Source organism: Prosopis cineraria, unplaced genomic scaffold (genome assembly GCF_029017545.1).
Source record: "Prosopis cineraria cultivar Desert tree isolate PC_DT_omini unplaced genomic scaffold, ASM2901754v1 PC2, whole genome shotgun sequence".
NCBI classification, from domain to species: Eukaryota; Viridiplantae; Streptophyta; class Magnoliopsida; order Fabales; family Fabaceae; genus Prosopis; species Prosopis cineraria.
This window is the reverse complement of record NW_026555333.1, coordinates 12,787,982-12,808,920: the sequence shown is the minus strand read 5'-3', so window position 1 is coordinate 12,808,920 and position 20,939 is coordinate 12,787,982. Positions and strand designations below refer to the sequence as shown.

Below are 20,939 nucleotides of genomic sequence, written 5' to 3'. Positions count from 1 at the left end.
TAATTGACTTCAACTCACACACTATAACATTTCAGATAAATTTTTACCTCCCACATGCCATTAGGCTAAATCACATTTGTCCATCCTTATACTCCCAACAAGTAAACTAAATTACATTTGTCCATCCTTATACTCCCAACAAGTAAAATAAGCAATTTAGTTGATTTTCAACACAAGCCAGTTATTTGGCCTTATAATCATGCCATTTTAACCAATCCAAAGTAAACCAAATATTAAAATTACAGTCATCCAAATTGTACCAAAAATAGAAATAGTTTGAAAGGCATGATTACATTTATATATTCATATAATTGACAATAAACAAAAAAGTCCTAATATTGGCAATATGACACATTATAAATCATAAATTAAATACCCAAAAGAGACAGTGGATTTATACCACTAAACCTCTGGGACTCCTCTACGTGTCACTCGTGGCTCTTCTCCTGAAAATTGTTAACCACATAATGAGACTCAAAAGTCCCAGTAACCAAATTCAATTTATGATGTGTATACAAACAGTTAAGTGTGTGCTTACTAAGTGAGAATTAAAAATAATATAATTCCAACAAATATATGAAATATTACAATACACACAAACAACCATCCTTATATCCCTCCATTAACCTCGAGCCGTAGCTCTCACTCGGTGCTAAATTACCCGGCCAAAAGTAGATTAGCCCGAGCCCTTACAAGCCACCTATTGAGCTCTAATATGGACGTACCACGTGGCACATAAATACAACAATAATAGCAAGTCTCCCAACACCTCCCACAATAATTAAACAAATTCATAATAATATTGCACAATTATACAATATTACAAAATTCATAATTTTCTCAATAATCACCCAATTAACATGAAGTAACACTAATCACAAATTTAAAACATGGTTACCTTGTGGCTTTTTCAATAAATTATTCCTTAAAATTTCTCTCTCACCACAATCTTCACCAGTAATACAATATACAAATAACATATTATTTATAAATATTAGTTTCAATTTTTGAAACTAATAAAATAATTCTAATAATAGAATTAAAAATATAGTTAATACTATTAAGTAAAATTTTTAACTGCTCTTTTAATTATCAATAAATATTAATAATCTAAAAAAATTAGCTTCTAAACTAATTTCTATTATCAACATTTTTTTTTATTTCATAAATTCGTACCTAAAATACCTAAAAATTAAAAATTGAGTCTCTAGCTTAGAATCATAATCCTATAACCATAATAATTCATTTCTCATCCCAATTAATCATCTAAACTTCAATAAATCAACATATATTTTCAGATCTAGTTTAGAATTTGATCCATAAGCCATAAATTCAAAGATCATCAACAAATTTATACTCTAGAACATTTATTATACTACTGACAACCTCAAAAACTATATTTATTCAACATAAATTCATCCCTCTTCCAGATCTTAAATTTTTTACCACCACAAAATCAGAAACCAAAGAGGAAGGATGACTAAGAAAATTTTTTAGAACACTTACTTAGTCTTGAAAAGCTTAAAATCACACCCTAAATATCCTATTAAAAAATCTTACCTTAAAAACTCAGATCTCCCACACCGGCGACTCACGCTCACTCTGCCTCAGCTCGCGCACGAAGGAAAGAATGAAGAAATGAAAGGAAACGGGTGAGTTTTATAAAAATTCAGTGGGTCCCACATCTTTTTTTTATTATTTCCTCTCTCTTCTTTTTTTATTACTATATAAATATAATCATTGCACCGGGGAAGAGCACCGAAAGCCGTCTTGTTCTCTTCTTTCTTTCCTTCTTTCTCATATTTTTTATTATTATAATAATAATAATATTTTAATAATAATATTTTTTATTATTATTATTTTTTTAATTATTTTTTTTATTTTTTTAAATTTAGAATTATATCCTAAGTTAGATTTAATAATCATCTCCTACTAATTTGCTTACCTCTAAATATTTTTTTAAAAATTTCTATTTGCCAAAAATTAACTATTAAAATTTAAATTGGAATGTTACAATTGTCATTTTCTTCTACCACTTTATCCTTACCTCTCGATTCTTTGAAATTCACAATGCTTCTATCTTCTCCAAGTCTTGTCATGCCAAGTGCATTGGAAACATTATAAATTTTCAACAAAAATTTTACTTTAAAGAGCATATTTGATATAAATTGTCATATTGATGTTGCCATCTAATACAAGCTATTACAATTATAAAGCAATAAATCATCTCTTGTAGAACATGAAATTCAAACCTGGGAGCACTAGAACATGAAATCAAAATACTATAAAAGGGAAATCAATTGAAAAAAGGAGAAGAGAAAGGTGTGGAACTGTGGAACTATGATCAACATTGCTAGAATTTATTAAATGCTAAAGGTTTTTATAGGCATAATATATTTTTAACAGTCATAACAATTTTAAAAAGCAATCACTAAAGTCTCAGAAACTTTTGAGCTTTTTGCCATAAAAAACTATTGTAGGAAGAATAAAAAGAATTGGCCATTTTATTTTAGCATGTCTAAAATGTATCAAAAGCTGTTTATAGGAATAACAGTTGAAAAGTAACATTAAGATTAAAAAAAATTGTAGATTAGTGTAAGATCGAAAGAAGTTAGAAGGTATCGTGGATCAAAGAGCAACTTATAGTAAAAACAAGGGCATTTAACAGAGTTGGGATACAACTTCTTCAAGAATCTGTAGGTATAATATACCACCAAAGGCATAAATCAATGAGTTTGACAGGATGCAGGTCTTACTTTTTTCAAATACCTAGCAAAATAACTATCTTCACATATTTTCTAATAAAATATCACCCTTGACATCAAAAAAACTATATCCCCAACTTGTAGAGTTGTAGTTAATTCATCACTTATCTCTAAAGCAAATGCAAGAGGGTGGTTTACAGTACCTTAACATTAATTATAGATCATTGCCATTAATAGGATTTTAGTTCATTATTCATAAAATCTAGAAATTTTTAATAAATGAAGTGTGATTGTTGAATGTAACAAAGAAAATAATTTCTTTTACACAATGATGACTAATCATACCCTAGATGAATGACACAACACATTTAGATAAAGGAAAACAATGGTTGCTATTACATAATGATGATTAATATGCAATTAGCACCCAATTACATAGGGGTGCAAGATTACATCCTTTCTTAATTAGAATAGATAAGGAATATTCTCAATTAGTGATGAAGCAGAACAACTACTCCCATCAATCAAATAATAGGAAAATATACTTTAAGGACGGCTCAAATAATGACAAAGTTGATTCAATAAATAAACCAACAAATCTATTTTCTATAATGTTTTTTCTTAAAAGAAAGCTAAAGAGGTGATGGATGTGTTCATTTAGAGTTGAAATGTTTGCCAATTCACAGCCCTTAGAATTCTTGCACTATTTAACACATAAAGATATATAATGAGAAGATGCCTTCAATGGGAGGAAATTGTTTATAAAGGAAAATATCTAGATTTGAGATAGCCACATTCAATAAAATTTGCAAGAACAACATAATAAATCTTGGTAGAAACTCATACTGTGAAATGAAACTCTTGCCAAGATCTCACCTCACTTTGCTTTGTTGACATTATTGTCAGGATCACGACAATTTATCATCATCGTCAAAAACAAAGAGCCTGTCATCATCGTCGATCACTCCTCCGATGCCTTGGAACTCTTGGAATTCTTGCCTTTTGTTTTAAGAAAACCCTAGAAATTATTAGTATGACTTTTTTGCTCTTAGCTTTGTCTACACAAATTCAAAGAGGAGGAGGAAGGGGAGGAAAGAGGTAAGGACGGAGAAAAATAATTAGGTATGAATGTGGAGATGAAGGATAAGGAGTTAGGGGAGGAAGTCACTACCAGAACATGATGAGTGTGGAAAGCAAAGGCTAAGAGAGGAGAGAATTTAGTGAGGACATTTTGATCATTTAAAACTTTGAATTAATATCAACGAAGGACTATTTTTCCCAAGTCCTTCTAGCAAACTTAATTTGGTCATGTCCTTTTTGGCAATTCTTCTTTTTTTTTTAATTATTATGAGAATTGATATTTTATAAAAGATATTTTAAAAATAAAAAAAAAACATGAGTTTCTTTTTATTTGGTATTTTAATAGTTTCAAAGTGATTTGATTTTTTTTTCCAAAACACTTTTTGAACGCATTACCAAGCAAGCCCATGGTTTCTCTAATGTTGTTCATTTCGGCTGTTTCTGCAGATAGACTTCCCAAATCCTGAGTATCCGACTTCTCCACCCAATCTCCATTCTTCGTCCTCGCCATGGCAATGAGATCCTTGCTGTCCAGGAAACCCCTCGCTTCTGCGCTTCTCAGTGGCCCCAAATCAATGGGATTAGGGTTGACTGCAGCTCAACCTCATCGCGGCTTGCAAACCTTCACTCTACCCGACCTTGCTTACGACTATGGTGCACTTGAGCCTGCCATCAGCGGCGAAATTATGCAGCTTCATCACCAGAAGCACCATCAGACTTACATCACTAACTATAACAAAGCCCTCGAACAGCTTCATGATGCTCTGGAAAAGGGTGATGCCTCTGCTATCGTTAAATTGCAGAGTGCCATCAAGTTCAACGGCGGAGGTTCGATGTTATCTTTTTTTTTTTCCCCTTTCTTTCTTCGTTCCTCTTGCTGGGATGGGGTTCGAAATATGGCGCTATCATGAAGTGAAATAGAGTATTCGGCTCCACTGTGACTGTCCACTTGATTGTGTTACTAAATCATGTTTTATTGAACATAAGGCTATCATGAAGCGTGAGCTGATGGATATTTTGATACTTATTGATTCAGCTTACTGACGATAGTTGTACAAAGTAATTGAGTTGACCTTGTTTATAATAACTCTTATACTACATCAAAAGGAAGTGAACGACGATTTGGATTTTATTTTTTTTATGCGATGTGGTCAAAACAACAAAGGATTGTATCATTAAGTGCATACTTTTTTTCCTGTGATAATGTTAAGGTAGTTAGAACTCACATACTGAGCGTTTATAGAACATTAAAATTGATTAGCTTATAAATTCTGGCAAGTCCATGATCCATTTACGCGAGTGATTTTGTTATCAAATAGATTGGAATTAATTGATCAATAAAAAGCTTCAGTTTAGTTAAGGACTCAGGGTTAATTCAGACGAAAGCTTTGTTGACAAATGAAGTCTATGATCCATATTCTGTGTTCTTCTTTGGGTTTCAAGACTGTAATGTAGGCCTTATTCACTGGAACTTGAGGATTTATTTGATACCATTGCTATAGTTTCCTTTTTAATTTTTTTAAGGAAAAGTTAGTTATGGTTTCAAAAATGAGCCAAACATTTCTTAAAGAGGGATCCGAGACCTTTTGTCTGTTCTTTTCCTTTTCTTCCCTTAACTAGTTCAATGGCACCATGCTAACCGTCCATGAACAGGTCATATCAATCATTCTATTTTCTGGAAAAATCTGACTCCAATTCGTGTAAGTGTGCAATTATCATTATCATTATTATTGTTATTATGGTTACTTTTGTTTTCAGTAGTTCATTCATCCTAATACTCTGCCTTCCAGGAAGGAGGTGGTGAACCTCCAAAAGGTTCCCTAGGATGGGCTATTGACACTCATCTTGGTTCTTTGGAAGCATTGATACATAAAATGAATGCAGAAGGTGCAGCCTTGCAGGGGTCTGGATGGGTGGTAAGTTTTGCAGATTATAAATTATAAAATATTCATAAATCTTGTGTCCTTGCATGTGGTTATTTTTCCTAGTTATTCTAAGAATTGGTTTGTTCACTTATTGTCACATTGTACTGCTCTTACAGTGGCTTGGTCTAGACAAAGAATTGAAGAGGCTTGTTGTTGAAACCACTGCAAATCAGGTAAACTGCCCTTCCCTTCTCAAAAATTTGGCTTCGGCCAGGAATGCCCCTCCCTTCCATGCCATACAATGCCAAGAGTCAACACAGATTAGTTCTAGGAAAAATAACAATAGTTTCTGTCAAATTGGTTTTACTGCCAACTTTGGCCTTGATTATTGCTGATAAACTTTATAATTTTTATTTTCATTCATTCATTTATTTATTTTTTGTGATCTGACTTTATAGTCTGGGACTAACTTTTAACTCTTTTCTCATGATTCACAATATTCATGTGTGACACATATGATGATTTTTTCTTGATTCTGGTGGAGTTTGCAAATGTTTGCTAAGTGGAAGTATACAAAGCTTGCTATGGTGAATACTAGAGAAGATATTTGTTCATATATTTTTCTTAGGTTTTTTAAGCTTATATTTTAAGAGAAAATTACACTGATCCTCCTTTCTCTTTGCCTTTGCTTTTTTAATATTCACAAATCTCCCCCGAGTCCCTTTATCTTCAAAACCAAAACCTACAAGAACAGTCCTTCAACTCTAGAAACATCACATTGAAGTCCAATTAATTGACGGAGATGTTTTTGGTTCCGTACCAATAAAATTAGATGTAATGATTTTAAAGTTCAAGGTTGGGTTGTGTGAGTTGCGAAAATGGAGGGGAAATTGGAGTCATTTTCTCTATGTGTAATATTGTCCTCAATGTATATGGATTTCTCTGGACATTTTACCTCCATATGTTAAGCATGAACATCTTTGTTGCAGGATCCACTGGTAACCAAGGGACCAAGTCTAGTTCCATTGCTTGGTATAGATGTTTGGGAGCATGCATACTACTTACAGGTAAAAATTTGGAGTTCTTTGTTGGTTACATAAAACCCTCTATTGCAGGATATTTGAGGACTTTTCATTTATTTATTCTTGAATGTTGTTAATCACAAGGTACATAAAGAAGTATCTTGTGTCGACAAATTTATCAAATTTTGGAAGTTTTGCTACCTTTGATTCCATCCATGTGAGAACAAACCATTAATTGTATTGTTCCTGATGCAGTAAATAACTCCAAACCATTTCCAATTGAGAAGAGTTGAATCCTCTGTAATTTGTACGACCTTGAAAAAAATTAAGAAAAAAAAATATATAAATGCATTCTGGGGTGTAAGCATGAGACTTCACATTGTAGGGTTAATAAAGAATTGTTCTCCGAGCAGGGTTTATAAGGAACATTTTGATGCTCTTAAACCAACCCTAATGTCGCTCTGAGCACGTGCTCATGCGATGTGCCTGTTCTCCCCATCATTGTAAAACTCTTATGAGGGCAAAAGTGAGGATGAGAGACCTCGCAGCCAGCATGTTTTCCAGTTTGAAAGAGTACTTATTTTTGGACTTGAATGTTTCTCTCTACACCATCTGTATCAATGTTATTTTGCATTCATTCGCATGATTTGAAAGAACCGAAAGGGCTTCCTAGATCTACATCTTTTTTCATAAGGTTTCCTAAATGCTGCTTTTTGTTCTCGTTGCAGTACAAGAATGTCAGACCGGACTATTTGAAGAACATATGGAAAGTTATTAATTGGAAATATGCCAGTGAAGTGTACGAGAAAGAGAGTTCTTAAAGTAAAGCTCTGGTTGGACAGTGCCCGACATTGCATCTTCGTGGCATCGTTCTGAGATGGAATAAAACGTACCGACAGATGATATGCCATCATTGTCATATCATTTAGGTTGTTTTCCAAGTGAGATGTTTGGTGTATTATATATAACTTCAGAAGAACGAGTAATACACCAGCTGTTCCCTGTGTCTTATGTGATGGTTTGCTCTTTTCTTAAATGGATTTTCCGAGCTCATCTCCGGAATCCGGATATTATTATTCCATTTCTAGTCATGTTTATAAGTGTAGGTATAGGTATGAAAGCTGGCATGGCAGTTGGCATCGTGTTACAAGAAGGCCAATTAGATATGTGAATGAATCCTGAGATGTAGAGAGCCTAGCTGGGAAGAATGAGGGAAGGCTGTCCACAAGGAAAATCAAAGCTCTGGCAAATTAACAACGTAACAAAGAAATTTTAGTATTGATGCTTAGTCTATGGGCATCTTTAGGTAAATTGGGTTTAAAAAAAAAAAAGCACTGTTCACTTTATCATTAACTTTGATTGATGTGGGAGTTTCATTTGATGCAGAGTTTCAAAATATAGTTCAGGAAAGAGACGTAAGAAAGTAATATCGATTGTAAAAGTAGAATTAAATGGAAAATTTACTTTTAAATTCTAGGGCTAGGAGCATTTAGAATTTAAAATTTATTTTTTAGTGTAATGTTCTTTTTTAATTTTTAAAAATAATGTACTATTGTTCCAAACTTTCATCATTAACAAGTGTTAATTTGATTGTTAGCTAAAATTATAAAAAATGATCAAGGTAATATTTTATAATTTTTAAGCCTTTGTCTGTAATTATAAATCTTTTTAATAATTTTTTTGTAACTTTTAAAGTTTTTTTTAATTTTCTAATCAGCTAATTATAAAAGTTAATTTTGTAATTGTAAAAGTAATATGTACTGTTTTTTAAGAAGGCTATTGCAAGTTTAAATTATCATATGCTCTTTCTAGATATATAATTTAAAAATAAAATTATCCTCACACCACAAAAGTAATCATTGAATTCATTTTAAAAAAGGTTAAAAAAAAAATCCTGCCTCTGTCAATATATATTGATAAGTAGTTCTAGTTCTTCTGCCTAGGGGTAAAATAAGCGCAATCTGAAAATATTGACATTTAAATTAAAAATAAAATAAAGTCGATATTTTTGAATTGTGAATAAAATATATTAATTAATAATTGGAATTAATTTATTCAAAAAATAATCACATCTGGATGATAATGTCTATATTTATATCTTTGCATCAGAAATGGAAAATGTCAATTCAATTATATTTTTTTATTTTTTAACATGACTAATGTATATTGAATTATTCTCAATTTCTAATGATTTACTTATCAGCAAATCAATTTTAAAAAATTCTCTTAGATTGTATATCAGACGCACTAATCGGAGAATTTGCACATCAGGTTTCACATTAATTTTAACGAAATTGCCAAAATTATTTTTTTCCGTAATAAATGGCTAAAATTCTATATACATTAATCTTTGCATATTAGCAAGAAATTTTTTAATTTTTATCTATTGATTTTATTTACCTGGATTAAACATATAAATGCCTGGATCTCAGAAAGCGTCATTCAGGCCAGACAAATGATGTGCAAATACACCCGACCCGATTGGTGATGGCACCATATATAATGTTTGCCCCTTTCAAACCCTAATCTGCTATCTTGCGGGCAGCACTTCAGAAGCCCTAGATAGAGACGACCTGCCTGTGAGCTTCAGATCTCTACTGTAACCATGGTAAACTCTTAGCTTTCTCTTCATCTTGGTCTGGTCCACCTTCTTTCTCATTTGCATTCACTTTCTCCTAAATCCTCTTACAGACATTCAAGAGAAGGAACGGCGGACGCAATAAGCATGGGCGTGGACATGTTAAATTCATTCGATGCTCCAACTGTGGTAAATGCTGTCCCAAGGTATTCGGCATTTAATCGCAGTAAATTGTTTCTGGTTTCCTTTGAATTATTTATAACCTCTTCTGCATTCAATTGTTCCTAGCAGAACGATTTTCATTAAACACACTTCACATATCGCTCATGCATTGTGCTGGCTCATGTTTGACTTCCTGTTTCCTGGCTATTAGATCTTTACTTTCGTTGAATTTATTAAGGCCGCGATTGAATGTTCGCTATCTTTAAGTATTTGTGAATCTGTGAAGTTGTGGTTTTTGACATCTGCTTTTTCTGATTTTCGTGGCAAACAGGACAAGGCAATCAAGAGGTTCCTTGTGAGGAACATTGTTGAGCAAGCCGCTGTTAGGGATGTTCAGGAAGCTTGTGTCTATGAACGTAATGATCTTTTCCTTTCTTTCTGGTTTTTTGTTCTTACGTGTATCTTATCTTCTACTTTTACTGATTATTTATCATTCTGTAGAATACACGCTCCCCAAGCTGTATGTTAAGATGCAATATTGTGTTTCCTGTGCTATTCATTCGCATGTTGTGAGAGTTCGCTCTCGCACTGATAGGAGGAACCGTGAGCCTCCACAGCGCTTCATCAGGCGCAGGGTATGTTAATTTTCTGTCGCATCCGTCAGATTTGTTGATTAAGTTTAGGTATTATTGTTTTAATCCTAGGTCACTGACGTTATTATAATGGTCAAAATGACATAATTCTTGGATTGCTAAAGTCTGTTGTTTACATGTTACCTTCAAAAGCCTCTTCTCCTCCCTTCTCCCTGAACGAGCATTTGACTGCAAAGGCTAATTTGAGATTGATTACTAAATTTTGCGAGTGATAATTAATACGCTAAATCTCAATAAGTTGCCCTTGACCTCCTTCTAAGTATCAATGCATGATTGAAAGCTGAGCAATACATTTGAAACCCGCAACTAAATCTATTTGGCACATAGATATCTTTTCTTTGTCTATTTGGTTCATGATATCAATGAGCAACCCCGTTGGAGCTCCCTAATTTCCCCATCAATAAGGAAACCTCATTCGTTCTCTCACCTCTGGTCTGCGATTATTGCCCTGTTTATTGGTTAATTTTGCGTTTCTTATAGTGAACTGTAATTTTTATTTAATATTATACTCTTTAAGAGTTTTCAGCTATTTCTTAACTTGTTTCGTTGTTTCATTGATTTTTAGTAGTAGGGTTTATTTACTTGTGGATCCTTATCGGGTTATGAGCCTAGGAAGTTGTCTTTTGATGCTTGCATATTAGAATTATTTGGTTGATAATTTTACATCGGGGATTTGTGTTATATTACAATGCATGTATGTGAAATTGTAATTTATTTCTAAGTGATACTATCCTCCCTTTGTTGTCATTTATAGTGTTGATAATTGACATGCTGCTGATTTTTGATGAAATTTATTGTTTTCGTTTGAAGGATGATGCACCAAGACCTGGTCAACCTGGTCAAGCACCTCGTCCTGCTGGAGTAGCTGCTGCTCGCACTTGAAAGCAGTTCTAGAATTTTAGTTTTGTTGAACGCCATGTGAGAAACTTATTTCTGTATGTTTTGATTCTGGAAATTTCAGTTTTGCTTGTTGAGGATGCTTTGTTTTTTTAAAATTGTCTGGCTTACTACGCTTGAAGATACTTGTCCGACCCATAATTTGATCTTGATGAGAATGGACCTAGAGAAATCATATAAATTATCTCAAGTGTTATGAGTCATATAACCAGTGGCTTCAACATTTGGCCCTCTTGCGACGAAATGGCAGCTAGGAAAGTTGTTCGTCTCTTTAGGCTGTTATTTCTTACCCTGAATCAAATAAATAGTTCTCCTAAAAATGATGATATACTGTTTTTGCACTCGGCCTCTTTTTATGTGATCTTGATATTGTTTTTTGGTGGAAGAAAATTTCGAGGATTCTAATGTATACAAGCAACAAGAACGGCGATTTGTGCTGTGTATGACAGTAAAATATCTTGTTCTGGTTGCATTGAATGCTTCGGGAGATTTAGGAGGCTTTGACATGGTTTATTTTCTTAAATTTTGATGTACCAGTGGATCTCTTCGGGTACCTATTCACTGTAAACCACTAGCTGGATAGTAACCGTGAGTTGGTTACATGATACAAAACAAAATATGCCGGGGAGATCATGAATAATCATATAATGCGTACGGAGACGGAAGGCTGCTTGTGTTCAAATTAATTACCTGGCATCCAATATGCTGTTCTTGAATTTGGTATTGGCCGTCATTTTCAAAAAAAAAAAAGAAAAGAAAAAATCATTACTGAGCACTCACCATGGATTTCGACCAAGAATTCAATTTAAAAATCTTTTAGATTTCTTTTTTTAAGTTCATAATGTATTTTTATAACGCAAGTCAGGCGTTATTTGAGGAAAAAAGTTTATTTAATGTAATCATGTTTTTAATTCTTTACACGATGATAAAAATTTAAATTGCATGATCAATTTTTTTTTTATTTTGCATTTTTTTTGTTTGTCCCAAGAATTAGGATTTCAACTTTAGTTGTTATGATTTATGTTATGTTTAAATTTATTAATTATATATATAAGAATACTTCTATAAAAAAATTTAAATGAGTTTTCCAGCCTGGCCTTAAACCTTGATTATTAGTCTTGTATTGAAAATTGCTTGATTCGAGAGAAGCGAGACTTTAGGATTCAAGTCATTTCCCAACTCATTTCCCGACTCTACTAGTTGAAATGACTTGTTACCCAAAAGCTCTTTTATTAGACTTAAATAGTGAAGTCATTCAAGGCTAGTTCGGGTAATAAAAATGGGGTTTGAGACGCGGGTTAAAAATAATAAGTGTTCAAACTAGCATATAAAGAGAAAAGCAGGTTCCTCTAAACAAACGTTGTTTTGTTAATGCCATCTTAGTCAATCTCAGCCACAGCATCAAATGATCCTTCGTTCCTCAATATAACGTTGCCTCTGGCTCTCTCGTGTTATTTCCTCATTGCCCATGACACTAATCAGTAATCCCCGAAACTGGCCATTATGAAGCTAGTTTAGATACGGCGACAACACATCAACACATACATTGGGGGGGGGGGGGGGGGGGGGTGGTGAATGAGCCACTTGTTTTAAGTATGCAGTCAACTTCGACATATATATATATATATTACATATATATTTCATTCAAAAATCACAACTAAATTTCTAACACTTGAGTGCAATTTAAAATTAAGATAAAAAAATAATAATATCCATATTAAATATATATATTATACCAGTCAAATAATTTATGATTACTTCTTCGATCCTATATATTAGTTACCTTCTAAAAATATAATATCATTCACTTTATAAGTTACTAATTGATATGATCGTTTTGTTTAAAATTGAAATTTCTAAATTATCCTTAAAAATTAAAAGAGAAAAAGATAAAAAATATTATATTATTTATTTACTTTTTACTTTACTTGACGGTTATATTTAAAATTTTACTTACTTTTATTCTTTATACTTTTGTTATATTAGTATTATTGATGCTGATAAAAATGACTAGAATTAGAGGAGTACTTCATTGATATTTTACAATTATAACTTTAATATTTTACAATTGTAACTTCATATATTCAATAATTAATTTAATTATTGAATATATGAAATTATAATTATAAAAAGTTAAAGTTATAGTTATAAATTATGATAAAATAATTGTTAACAATTAATATTAAACTATATTAATAAAACATAATTGTCTAACTATTGAATGAAAAATTGCAATTATAAAAAGTTAAAATTATAGTTGTAAATTATTAATAAAATAATTGTAAATTATTTGATTCATATAATATATGTTTAATAAAGATATTATTTTTTCTACTTAATTTCAAATTACACTTAAATTTTAAGAGATTTGATTGTGATTTTTGAATTTTATAAAACTTTTTGATAAATAGGTCTGCACCACAGGACCTACATGTGCTTTTCCCATAAATATTTTTGACACCTCAACATTCGTGAAACTTCCCCCAAAAAAAGAAAAGGTTAAAATATCTTTAGTACTGTAACATCTGACTCTTCTTCTTCTTCTTCTTTTAACTGGTAAATTAAATAAAAACTTGATCTTACTTGGCAGTAACAAGAAGAAAGCAAAGGTAAGAGCATGTATCTCACCTACAAATCTAAAAGAAGATATTTCAGAGACGAACAAAACACGTCATCAATGCAGACAAACCTAGTCCTTTACTCGAAGTCCGTCAATTCTTTCAATCCAATATTGAGTCTCCAGTTTGCAACAACAGTGTGATCGGCCTACTTCGTTCACCGAGCGCCTGACCATTTAGCTCGTTTTCAGTCAGGCATCAACCAGTGCATGCAGCGATAACATTAAGCACTCTTCAACAACCACTGACCGGTAACTTGGGCCCTTAAATCATTCAGCAGTTCGAACCAATAGTAGTTCCTTGGCAATACTGATGCACTCAGTCATGGGACAATTCGTCTTGATAGCATTGCTGGCTATGTGAGACCTGCTGGCAGCAAACCCCTTCTGCAATTAAACCAACAACAGAAGAAATTAGTTTCGGATCTCTGAAGCTTGCATATAAAGCCAACATGAATCACACTTGACCACATTTTCACGTCAAAATAAACCAGAGTAACAATGACAAAATGAAATATCGTTTCTTCTCATTTTCATGAGAAGATATTATATTTCGTTCTAGTTTTACAACTTCTCTTCCTCACTCTCATTATTCTTTTTCCAAATAAAAATATCAACAGCTACTTCCATAGGCCTAAGAAGTCATGAACGAAAACTATCACAAACTTTTCTCAGTGGAAATCAGCTCAAGACAAGTTCCAGAACCTCAAAAATAAATTAACTTGAGAATACTTCAAATCTTTAATGGACTATTATTATCATTATTGTTTTGTATTCATATGAAACTCCTCGTGTTTGATGCATTGGACAACAACTTTATGCAGAGAAATGAATTATATGTTACATACAAGGGCATATCTTATACATCAAGTTTCATTAAGTGGTTCTTTAAGTCAAGCAACACAAGAATGCAGCTCGAGACAGTATAAAGTTTCAATTGATACATCAATTTCTTGAACCATCCATCTGATAACCTGTCTGTTGTTGTCATGCAAGGCATTCTGAGGTTTTTTTTATAGTTTTGATGAGCTATACTTGCTAGCAAGTTAAACATACTCCAGCTAGTGCATTTTGGTTACTGACTGGATGAGGTCAGTGCTATTTATACTTTCAAACAAGCTCATAGAAATCTACTAACAAACTCTTTTCACAAGCTTGTTGGAATTTTGCATAGCGAGGCATCCTTATTCTTGAGCGAGAGTTGTTATCTAAACTAAGCGGTAATCCAAGACCAATTTCTATTCATTAGAAAATATAACCAAACAAAATTGGTTTGAGCTTTGATCTAAATATCTCCTTTTTCTATTTTTCTCATATTTCTTTTTACTCAAGAGGGATGGGAATTGTTTTGAATGTTCCATTTCTTTAATCACTTCTTTTGTAATGCAACAAGTCCAGTTTTCTATAGTTATTTCATCATAAACTTACACTTAGTATGAGGAAGAGGTTATCAAAGACGATATATGATTTTAGACAACAAAACAACGCGTTAAACAAAGATAAATGGGATAGCAGAAGAGAACCTTATGGATGGCACTCATCAAGGTCCTCAGAGGAGGAGAATTCATTTTTGCACGACTTGCCATCTGGACGTATGGAAGAGAAACCACCATAACAAGTCATTGTACAAAACAGGATCAATAAAATTAATTTACTATGCCACAGAGAGGACACTTCAACAAAATCATTAAAAAAAGGACCTCATCCAACTTGATGTATCCAAATGGCAACTTGGGGTCACTTTCATCCATCATCAGTTTAATAAGTTTTCCGAGATTGTCCATGCCGTCAACCCATCCCCACTGCTGGGCAAGATATAACATGTCCATAAGATATGCGGCATCATGAAGAGGTCCTGTCCATAGTGGTCCTGAAACCACCAGGGAGGTAGAAACCTGAAAAGAGAAAAGAAATTGAAAGCACCTTATGCATCCTGACATCCGAAATGACATTTATTAATTAACTAATGTAAAAATGAGCATATGAACAGACTCTGTCTTTCTGTAAGTCAAATATGGTAACCTAGATAGCATTCTATATGATCCTTCATAATCTTCCTGTTTCTATTATGCATGACATTCATTATAATTGGTTTGTGGCCTGTCAGGCCCAGGAAAGAATCTTTGCTCCTTATCCAATTAAACCACATGCTCTGACAATTCCATAAGCCCCCACTTCAAGATGAGGAAAAAGTACTTTCGATAATACAAATCCACTGAAGATGTATTTCATATTGTAATTGTATTATAGTATTGCTAGCAAGTAACAGCAGATTCAGAAAAGAAGAGTAATGAATGGACTTGGGAAAATTTAAGTCATTCACATGTTGCAATACCTTTCTCATCATGATTCAAACAAAATAAACATACATGTTATCCGAAGTCAGAATAATAACTTGAGAAATAATTGGCAAACAACATTCCATGATAATAAAATTAAATGTTACAAGATAGCACGCCAACTTAAAAAGTATAAACTTTGGAATAGCCTCTAAAGAGTTAGTTTCAAGAAAAAGCAGACCTTACCTTTGAATTACTGCAGGAGCAACTGAGCTGGCCAAGTTCATCCCATGAAAATTCTTTGGAATTTCCGCACTGGTGGCAATAGCCAATAAAGCCATAATGTCTACAGTAATAAAGATAGTTATAAATAAGAGATGGAACGCAAAAATGAAATAATAAGATGTAACACGCACACTGTCATAAAAGCACCTATTGTTATGAAGCTTCCCACGATTTAATCTCAGCAAGACTCGGAAAACAGGTCCATGATAAGCATAGTACGAAAATAAAGGTGTAATATGATAACCCAACACCGCAGCCTCTCTTGCAGCCCCACCTATAAGCATGCGTAAACCAACCTCATTCGAATATGGCATAGGGCGCACATAAGCTCCATATGCAGCTAAAGAACTAGCGAGAAAAATAAAATGTTATGGACTACAAACTGATGGCACAAGGTTAATACAACAGAACATGTGACAGCCGATAAAACATGCTTGGCACAAAGAAGTTGCCCCACAAGCACCATTCAATCACCATAATTGTCAAATGTCCACAAATAAACATTCACGAGAACATGGTTCAAGCACACGCACCAAAGCAAAGAGTGATCGAAATAATCACATTATGTAATCAGAAACGTTCGACAACAGATAATTAAGAAAAAGAGTTTCAATAAGGATATAAATGACTACAATTGCATTATGAACAACACTACAACCAAAATAGAAGATACAAATCTTACTGATGAGGACGGTGGCCACCAGACGAATAGCCATCGGTTGAAGTAACATAGAGCAACCCGCCCAATTTCAAAGAGATAATAGCAGACCGCAAGAAAGAAGAATCGCTGCCAAATGAATCGATGTCAATGAAGTCAAAGAAATTCTTCTGCAAATAGTAATCTGTCATGACACGATTAGCTTCTAAATGAGTAATTTCCCATCTCCGTTCATTCTCTGAACAGTTATTTGCCCTTGACAAGTTCTCCACTATAGTGCTTCTATAACTGTCATTCCCATCGTTTGCCACAACAAAATCCGCACCGGCTTCTTCGAGGTACCGAAGCGACCGTATTCCACAGCCACACAATGCGTCAAGAACACGCAAGCTCCCATTTGACTTCTTGTGGAGAGCGGCGGCGAGCACGCCGAGGTCTCGGCCGGTAGCGCTTTCGCTCCGGAAAAAGGCCTCGCCTGTCTCAAATTGCAGGCCCCTTTCAGTTTGATACTCACATTTGCATTTTCTGTTAAATTTGAGCTTGAAGGAGAAGTTAGAATCATGGAATAAAGCTTGAGCGATGGGGTTCAAAGAAAATGGGGAAGCAGATAGGGTTTTAGGAGCGAGAGTCAGCATGGCGGGAAATGGGCTGGTGATTGGGCAAAGGTAACCGTTTATCGGATTTGTGCAGGTGATGCTGAACACGTAATCTGGGACCCACATGGGATAATGGAAATCAAGGGGCGTCCAGTCCTCTGCGCCAGGATCCACAAGCCCACCAATGATTAAACGACGTCGTTTCCGCGTGATTCCTCCCAATGCCAATCTGCATCCTTTCCAGCTCATTTGAAAACGATATATTGAATAACTTGTCATTAAAAAAATTAATTTAAATTATTAATTTATTTAAGATTGTAGAAAATTATTTTAAAAATTATAGAAAATTATCTATAAAATTACATATAAGTATTTTGTAAGAAAATTAATACTTTTTTATTAAAAAATATAAAATATTTTTAATCATTTCACATCCTAATAAAATAGTTACTCGTTTTCAAATTAATTTTATATTTTAATATTTATTTCTATTTTATTAGGTATTTGGCCTTAAAATAAATATAAAGTGATTTATTTAATAAAAATATTTTTTAAAAAAGAAATGATTATATCTTGAAAAATTAAAAATATTTTAAATTTTTTAATATCCAACCTTTCATTTTTTAACAGAGAGAGCACATTTAATTTCACTGAAATACATATGAATAATATGATATAAATGCTATTTCTTACCTAAGTAAAAAGCTAAAATATAATTTTGACCAACTATTATTTTAAAAACTTAGTTGATATTAATTTTCTCATATGATATACTTATTTGCAATTTTATAGGTTATTTTCTGTAATTTTTTAAAATAAATTATAATTTTTCAATCAACTAACAATAAAAGCCAATGTTTTTAATGACTAGATGCCCATTGCATTATTTTTAAATATTGAAAGAAAAAATTACACCACATATAAGTTTATGATACTCGACACTCTTGAACAAATAATTGAGGAGAAAAAAATACCCTTTAACCATATGTTTATTATCATTGATTAAATATTTTTATAAATAGTTCATAATTTTTTGTGGTAGTTATTAAATAAATAATATATTCAATTTAATGTTATAATCCTTAGATCAAATAAACAATTAAATGGACAAGTAAAATTAAATACAGGGAGACTGTGGGGAGATGTAAATCCCGCCAACGAGCTTTGGTTTGGATGAGGCTACTTCCTGGCAGAAGCATACTTCACATTTGAACCATTTTCCCGTCACTATTTGCCCTTTCGGTGAAACCAATTTCGATAAAGAAGCTCTTGTCCTTGTTCTCCTAAATTGCATTCTCCGTTTGATTCATGTAATGCATGGGAAGCATTATAAAAAAAAGATATCATTTTCCTTCAAGTTTAATTCATTTTACATCGCGAACTAACAATAGCATTAATTGATTAGCTTGACATGTCTTGTACATAAAATAGGAATTGAGTGAACTATAATATCTTGATTTCTTGATTATGAAACTTATTGTTAATTAAGAAAAAAATTAGTAATTAGTGAGTGATTATGATTTTTGAAATATTTGATATTTAAACTTTTTGGAATATTAGATGAGCAAATGTCGATGAAAGAATCAAGTTGTGAAGTGAAACGGATTTACATAGTGAGGATTTTTTTCGTTATGCCACTCGTCACGGCTAATGCCGCTTGCGCTGTGGTACACGACACTAAAAGTTGCTTTAAATGACGTGAGAAGATCATGACTTTTAGAGATGAAACTAGACAATTTCTTGTATGTTGCACGGGTTGAATTTAAAGAATTTAAAACAAACGCCTTGAATACTGTTTATATTGGCATATCTAAGAATATTTTTGAAAGGTTTTCTATTTAATTATTTTTCTTCTTCTTAAATATTTTGTTCACATACATCATGTCTTTATTTTTCAAGCCTATAGTAAATTATAAATATAGTTTGAAAATTGAATTTTTGATGATTCCATCATATATGATTATGGCGCGAAAGCTTCTGAAAAGGTATCCTTTCATAATATGTACTTCTTTATATTTGAAATATATAAAATATAATTATATTTCTTATTTTGATTTCATGTTTATCGCTTATTGTCAGAAAAATTACAACACAAATGTTTTTTTTATTGAAATTGTATATAATTTTATGTCTAATAACTTAAAAGTGTGAGAATTAATCTTTGTAAATTGCTAAGGTTTTATACAATAAAATTATAAATAATAATATAGATATACCTAAGTAATATAGATAAACACTCATCAACAATATGAAAAAGTTATACAAATCGATACATTTTTATTCCATTTTGTGATAGTGGAGTACAAGATAATTTTCTACCATCAAGTACAAGTGACAACAAAGATGCTCGCCAAAAGGTACAACAAACTTTCTCAGATACTCAAACCCATGTCATTAGCACTTCATGAAAAATTTGAGACAGATAGAGTTACTACTCTCATAAAACTTGAATTTTATATTTAAAATTTATAATGAGATACATGAATTTCTAAAGAAAGAGATTGGAGAATATTAAGAAATGCAAAATAAATGGAAAAGCTAGGACAGATAAAGTTGCTGCTCCCATAAAACTTGAATTTTATATTTAAAATTTAACAATGAGATACATAAATTCTTAAAGATAGAGATTGAAGAATATTAAGAGATGTGAGATAAATGAAAAAGATGAGATGAATGGAGTTACTGCTCCCACAAAACTTAAATTTTATATTTAAAATTTAATAATGAGATACATGAATTTTTAAAGATAAAGACTGAAGAATATTGAGAAATGGGAGATAAATGAAAAGGATGAGACGGATAGAGTTACTGCTCCCATAAAACTTGAATTTTATATTTAAATTTAATAATGAGATATATGAGTTATTAAAGATAGAGATTGAAGAATAGTGAGAGACGTGAGATAAATAAAAAAGCTGAGATGGACAGAGTTATTGCTCCCGTAAAATTTGAATTTTATATTAAAATTTAATAATGAGATGCATGACAAATAAAATAAACCAATGAGTGAAAAGAATTAAAATTTAACTAAAGTTAATTAACTAATAACATCAAAAAATTCTAACCAATCAATAACCTTCTGTGTGTGTGTGTGTGTGTGTGTGTGTGTGTGTGTGTGTGTGTGTGTGTGTGTGTGTGTGTGTGTGTGTGTGTGTGTGTGTGTGTGTGTGTGTGTGTGTGTGTGTGTGTGTGTGTGTGTGTGTGTGTGTGTGAAGGAAAACACAAAAAGAGAGGTTAAAGAGCCCAAGTTCTGCTAAGGCATCAAGCATTGGAACATTGCGAGAAGTTTTCAACTTATAGTTTATCAGGTAAATTTCGTATCATCTTTAACTTCAATTCTACTATAATTTTTCTTTGTATAAGTTTTAGAAAAATTGAATTAGGAAATTTTAAAGAGTTTTGTCTTACTTTTTTTTAATGAAAAGGTTCTTCAAAATCAAACTAAGATTTTGCAACTAGTTCAAAGTTAAGCAACAAAGCTTAAATCTATTTGCTTAAATTAACCTCAAGCATGAAGAAAAAGGAGTGGAAATTTGAGTAGA

General features: G+C 32.4%; 3 protein-coding genes across 4 annotated transcripts; 2 read left to right on the top strand and 1 right to left on the bottom strand.

Annotated features, from left to right (window-relative positions):
* Positions 1-4,166: 4,166 nt before the first annotated feature.
* LOC129304196 (superoxide dismutase [Mn], mitochondrial-like) lies at positions 4,167-7,725 on the top strand. Its single transcript, XM_054943883.1, has 6 exons — positions 4,167-4,613; positions 5,439-5,485; positions 5,576-5,701; positions 5,827-5,883; positions 6,640-6,717; positions 7,401-7,725. The coding sequence occupies exons 1-6, from the start codon at positions 4,295-4,297 to the stop codon at positions 7,491-7,493; spliced, it is 720 nt and encodes a 239-aa protein (XP_054799858.1). The 5' UTR covers positions 4,167-4,294; the 3' UTR covers positions 7,494-7,725.
* A 1,401-nt stretch (positions 7,726-9,126) lies between these two features.
* On the top strand, positions 9,127-11,170 carry LOC129303330 (40S ribosomal protein S26-1). Its single transcript, XM_054942583.1, has 5 exons — positions 9,127-9,280; positions 9,364-9,456; positions 9,744-9,828; positions 9,914-10,047; positions 10,876-11,170. The coding sequence occupies exons 1-5, from the start codon at positions 9,278-9,280 to the stop codon at positions 10,945-10,947; spliced, it is 387 nt and encodes a 128-aa protein (XP_054798558.1). The 5' UTR covers positions 9,127-9,277; the 3' UTR covers positions 10,948-11,170.
* A 2,301-nt stretch (positions 11,171-13,471) lies between these two features.
* LOC129302068 (tRNA (guanine(26)-N(2))-dimethyltransferase) lies at positions 13,472-17,472 on the bottom strand. 2 transcript variants are annotated; one of them, XM_054940740.1, is made up of 6 exons: positions 16,826-17,472; positions 16,291-16,491; positions 16,105-16,204; positions 15,280-15,474; positions 15,103-15,165; positions 13,472-13,966 (listed from the first exon to the last, which is right to left on the bottom strand). In XM_054940740.1, exons 1-6 carry the CDS (start codon positions 17,434-17,436, stop codon positions 13,850-13,852), a joined length of 1,287 nt encoding a protein of 428 aa, XP_054796715.1. In that variant the 5' UTR covers positions 17,437-17,472; the 3' UTR covers positions 13,472-13,849. The 2 variants fall into 2 exon arrangements, with proteins under 2 accessions (XP_054796715.1, XP_054796716.1); XM_054940741.1 differs by lacking the exon at positions 16,291-16,491.
* Positions 17,473-20,939: the final 3,467 nt, after the last annotated feature.

Excerpts from the sequence above, each read along its gene's own strand:
- LOC129302068 (XM_054940740.1), bottom strand. The coding sequence starts at position 17,436 with ATGCTGACTCTCGCTCCTAAAACCCTATCTGCTTCCCCATTTTCTTTG. Across the intron at positions 15,166-15,279 it reads GATACATCAAGTTGGATGAG|ATGGCAAGTCGTGCAAAAAT; the intron begins GTCCTTTTTTTA and ends CCATACGTCCAG. Across the intron at positions 13,967-15,102 it reads TGATGAGTGCCATCCATAAG|AAGGGGTTTGCTGCCAGCAG; the intron begins GTTCTCTTCTGC and ends GTTTAATTGCAG.
- LOC129303330 (XM_054942583.1), top strand. Across the intron at positions 9,829-9,913 it reads GGAAGCTTGTGTCTATGAAC|AATACACGCTCCCCAAGCTG; the intron begins GTAATGATCTTT and ends ATCATTCTGTAG. Across the intron at positions 10,048-10,875 it reads AGCGCTTCATCAGGCGCAGG|GATGATGCACCAAGACCTGG; the intron begins GTATGTTAATTT and ends TTTCGTTTGAAG.
- LOC129304196 (XM_054943883.1), top strand. The coding sequence starts at position 4,295 with ATGGCAATGAGATCCTTGCTGTCCAGGAAACCCCTCGCTTCTGCGCTT. Across the intron at positions 5,486-5,575 it reads AAAATCTGACTCCAATTCGT|GAAGGAGGTGGTGAACCTCC; the intron begins GTAAGTGTGCAA and ends TCTGCCTTCCAG. Across the intron at positions 6,718-7,400 it reads AGCATGCATACTACTTACAG|TACAAGAATGTCAGACCGGA; the intron begins GTAAAAATTTGG and ends TTCTCGTTGCAG.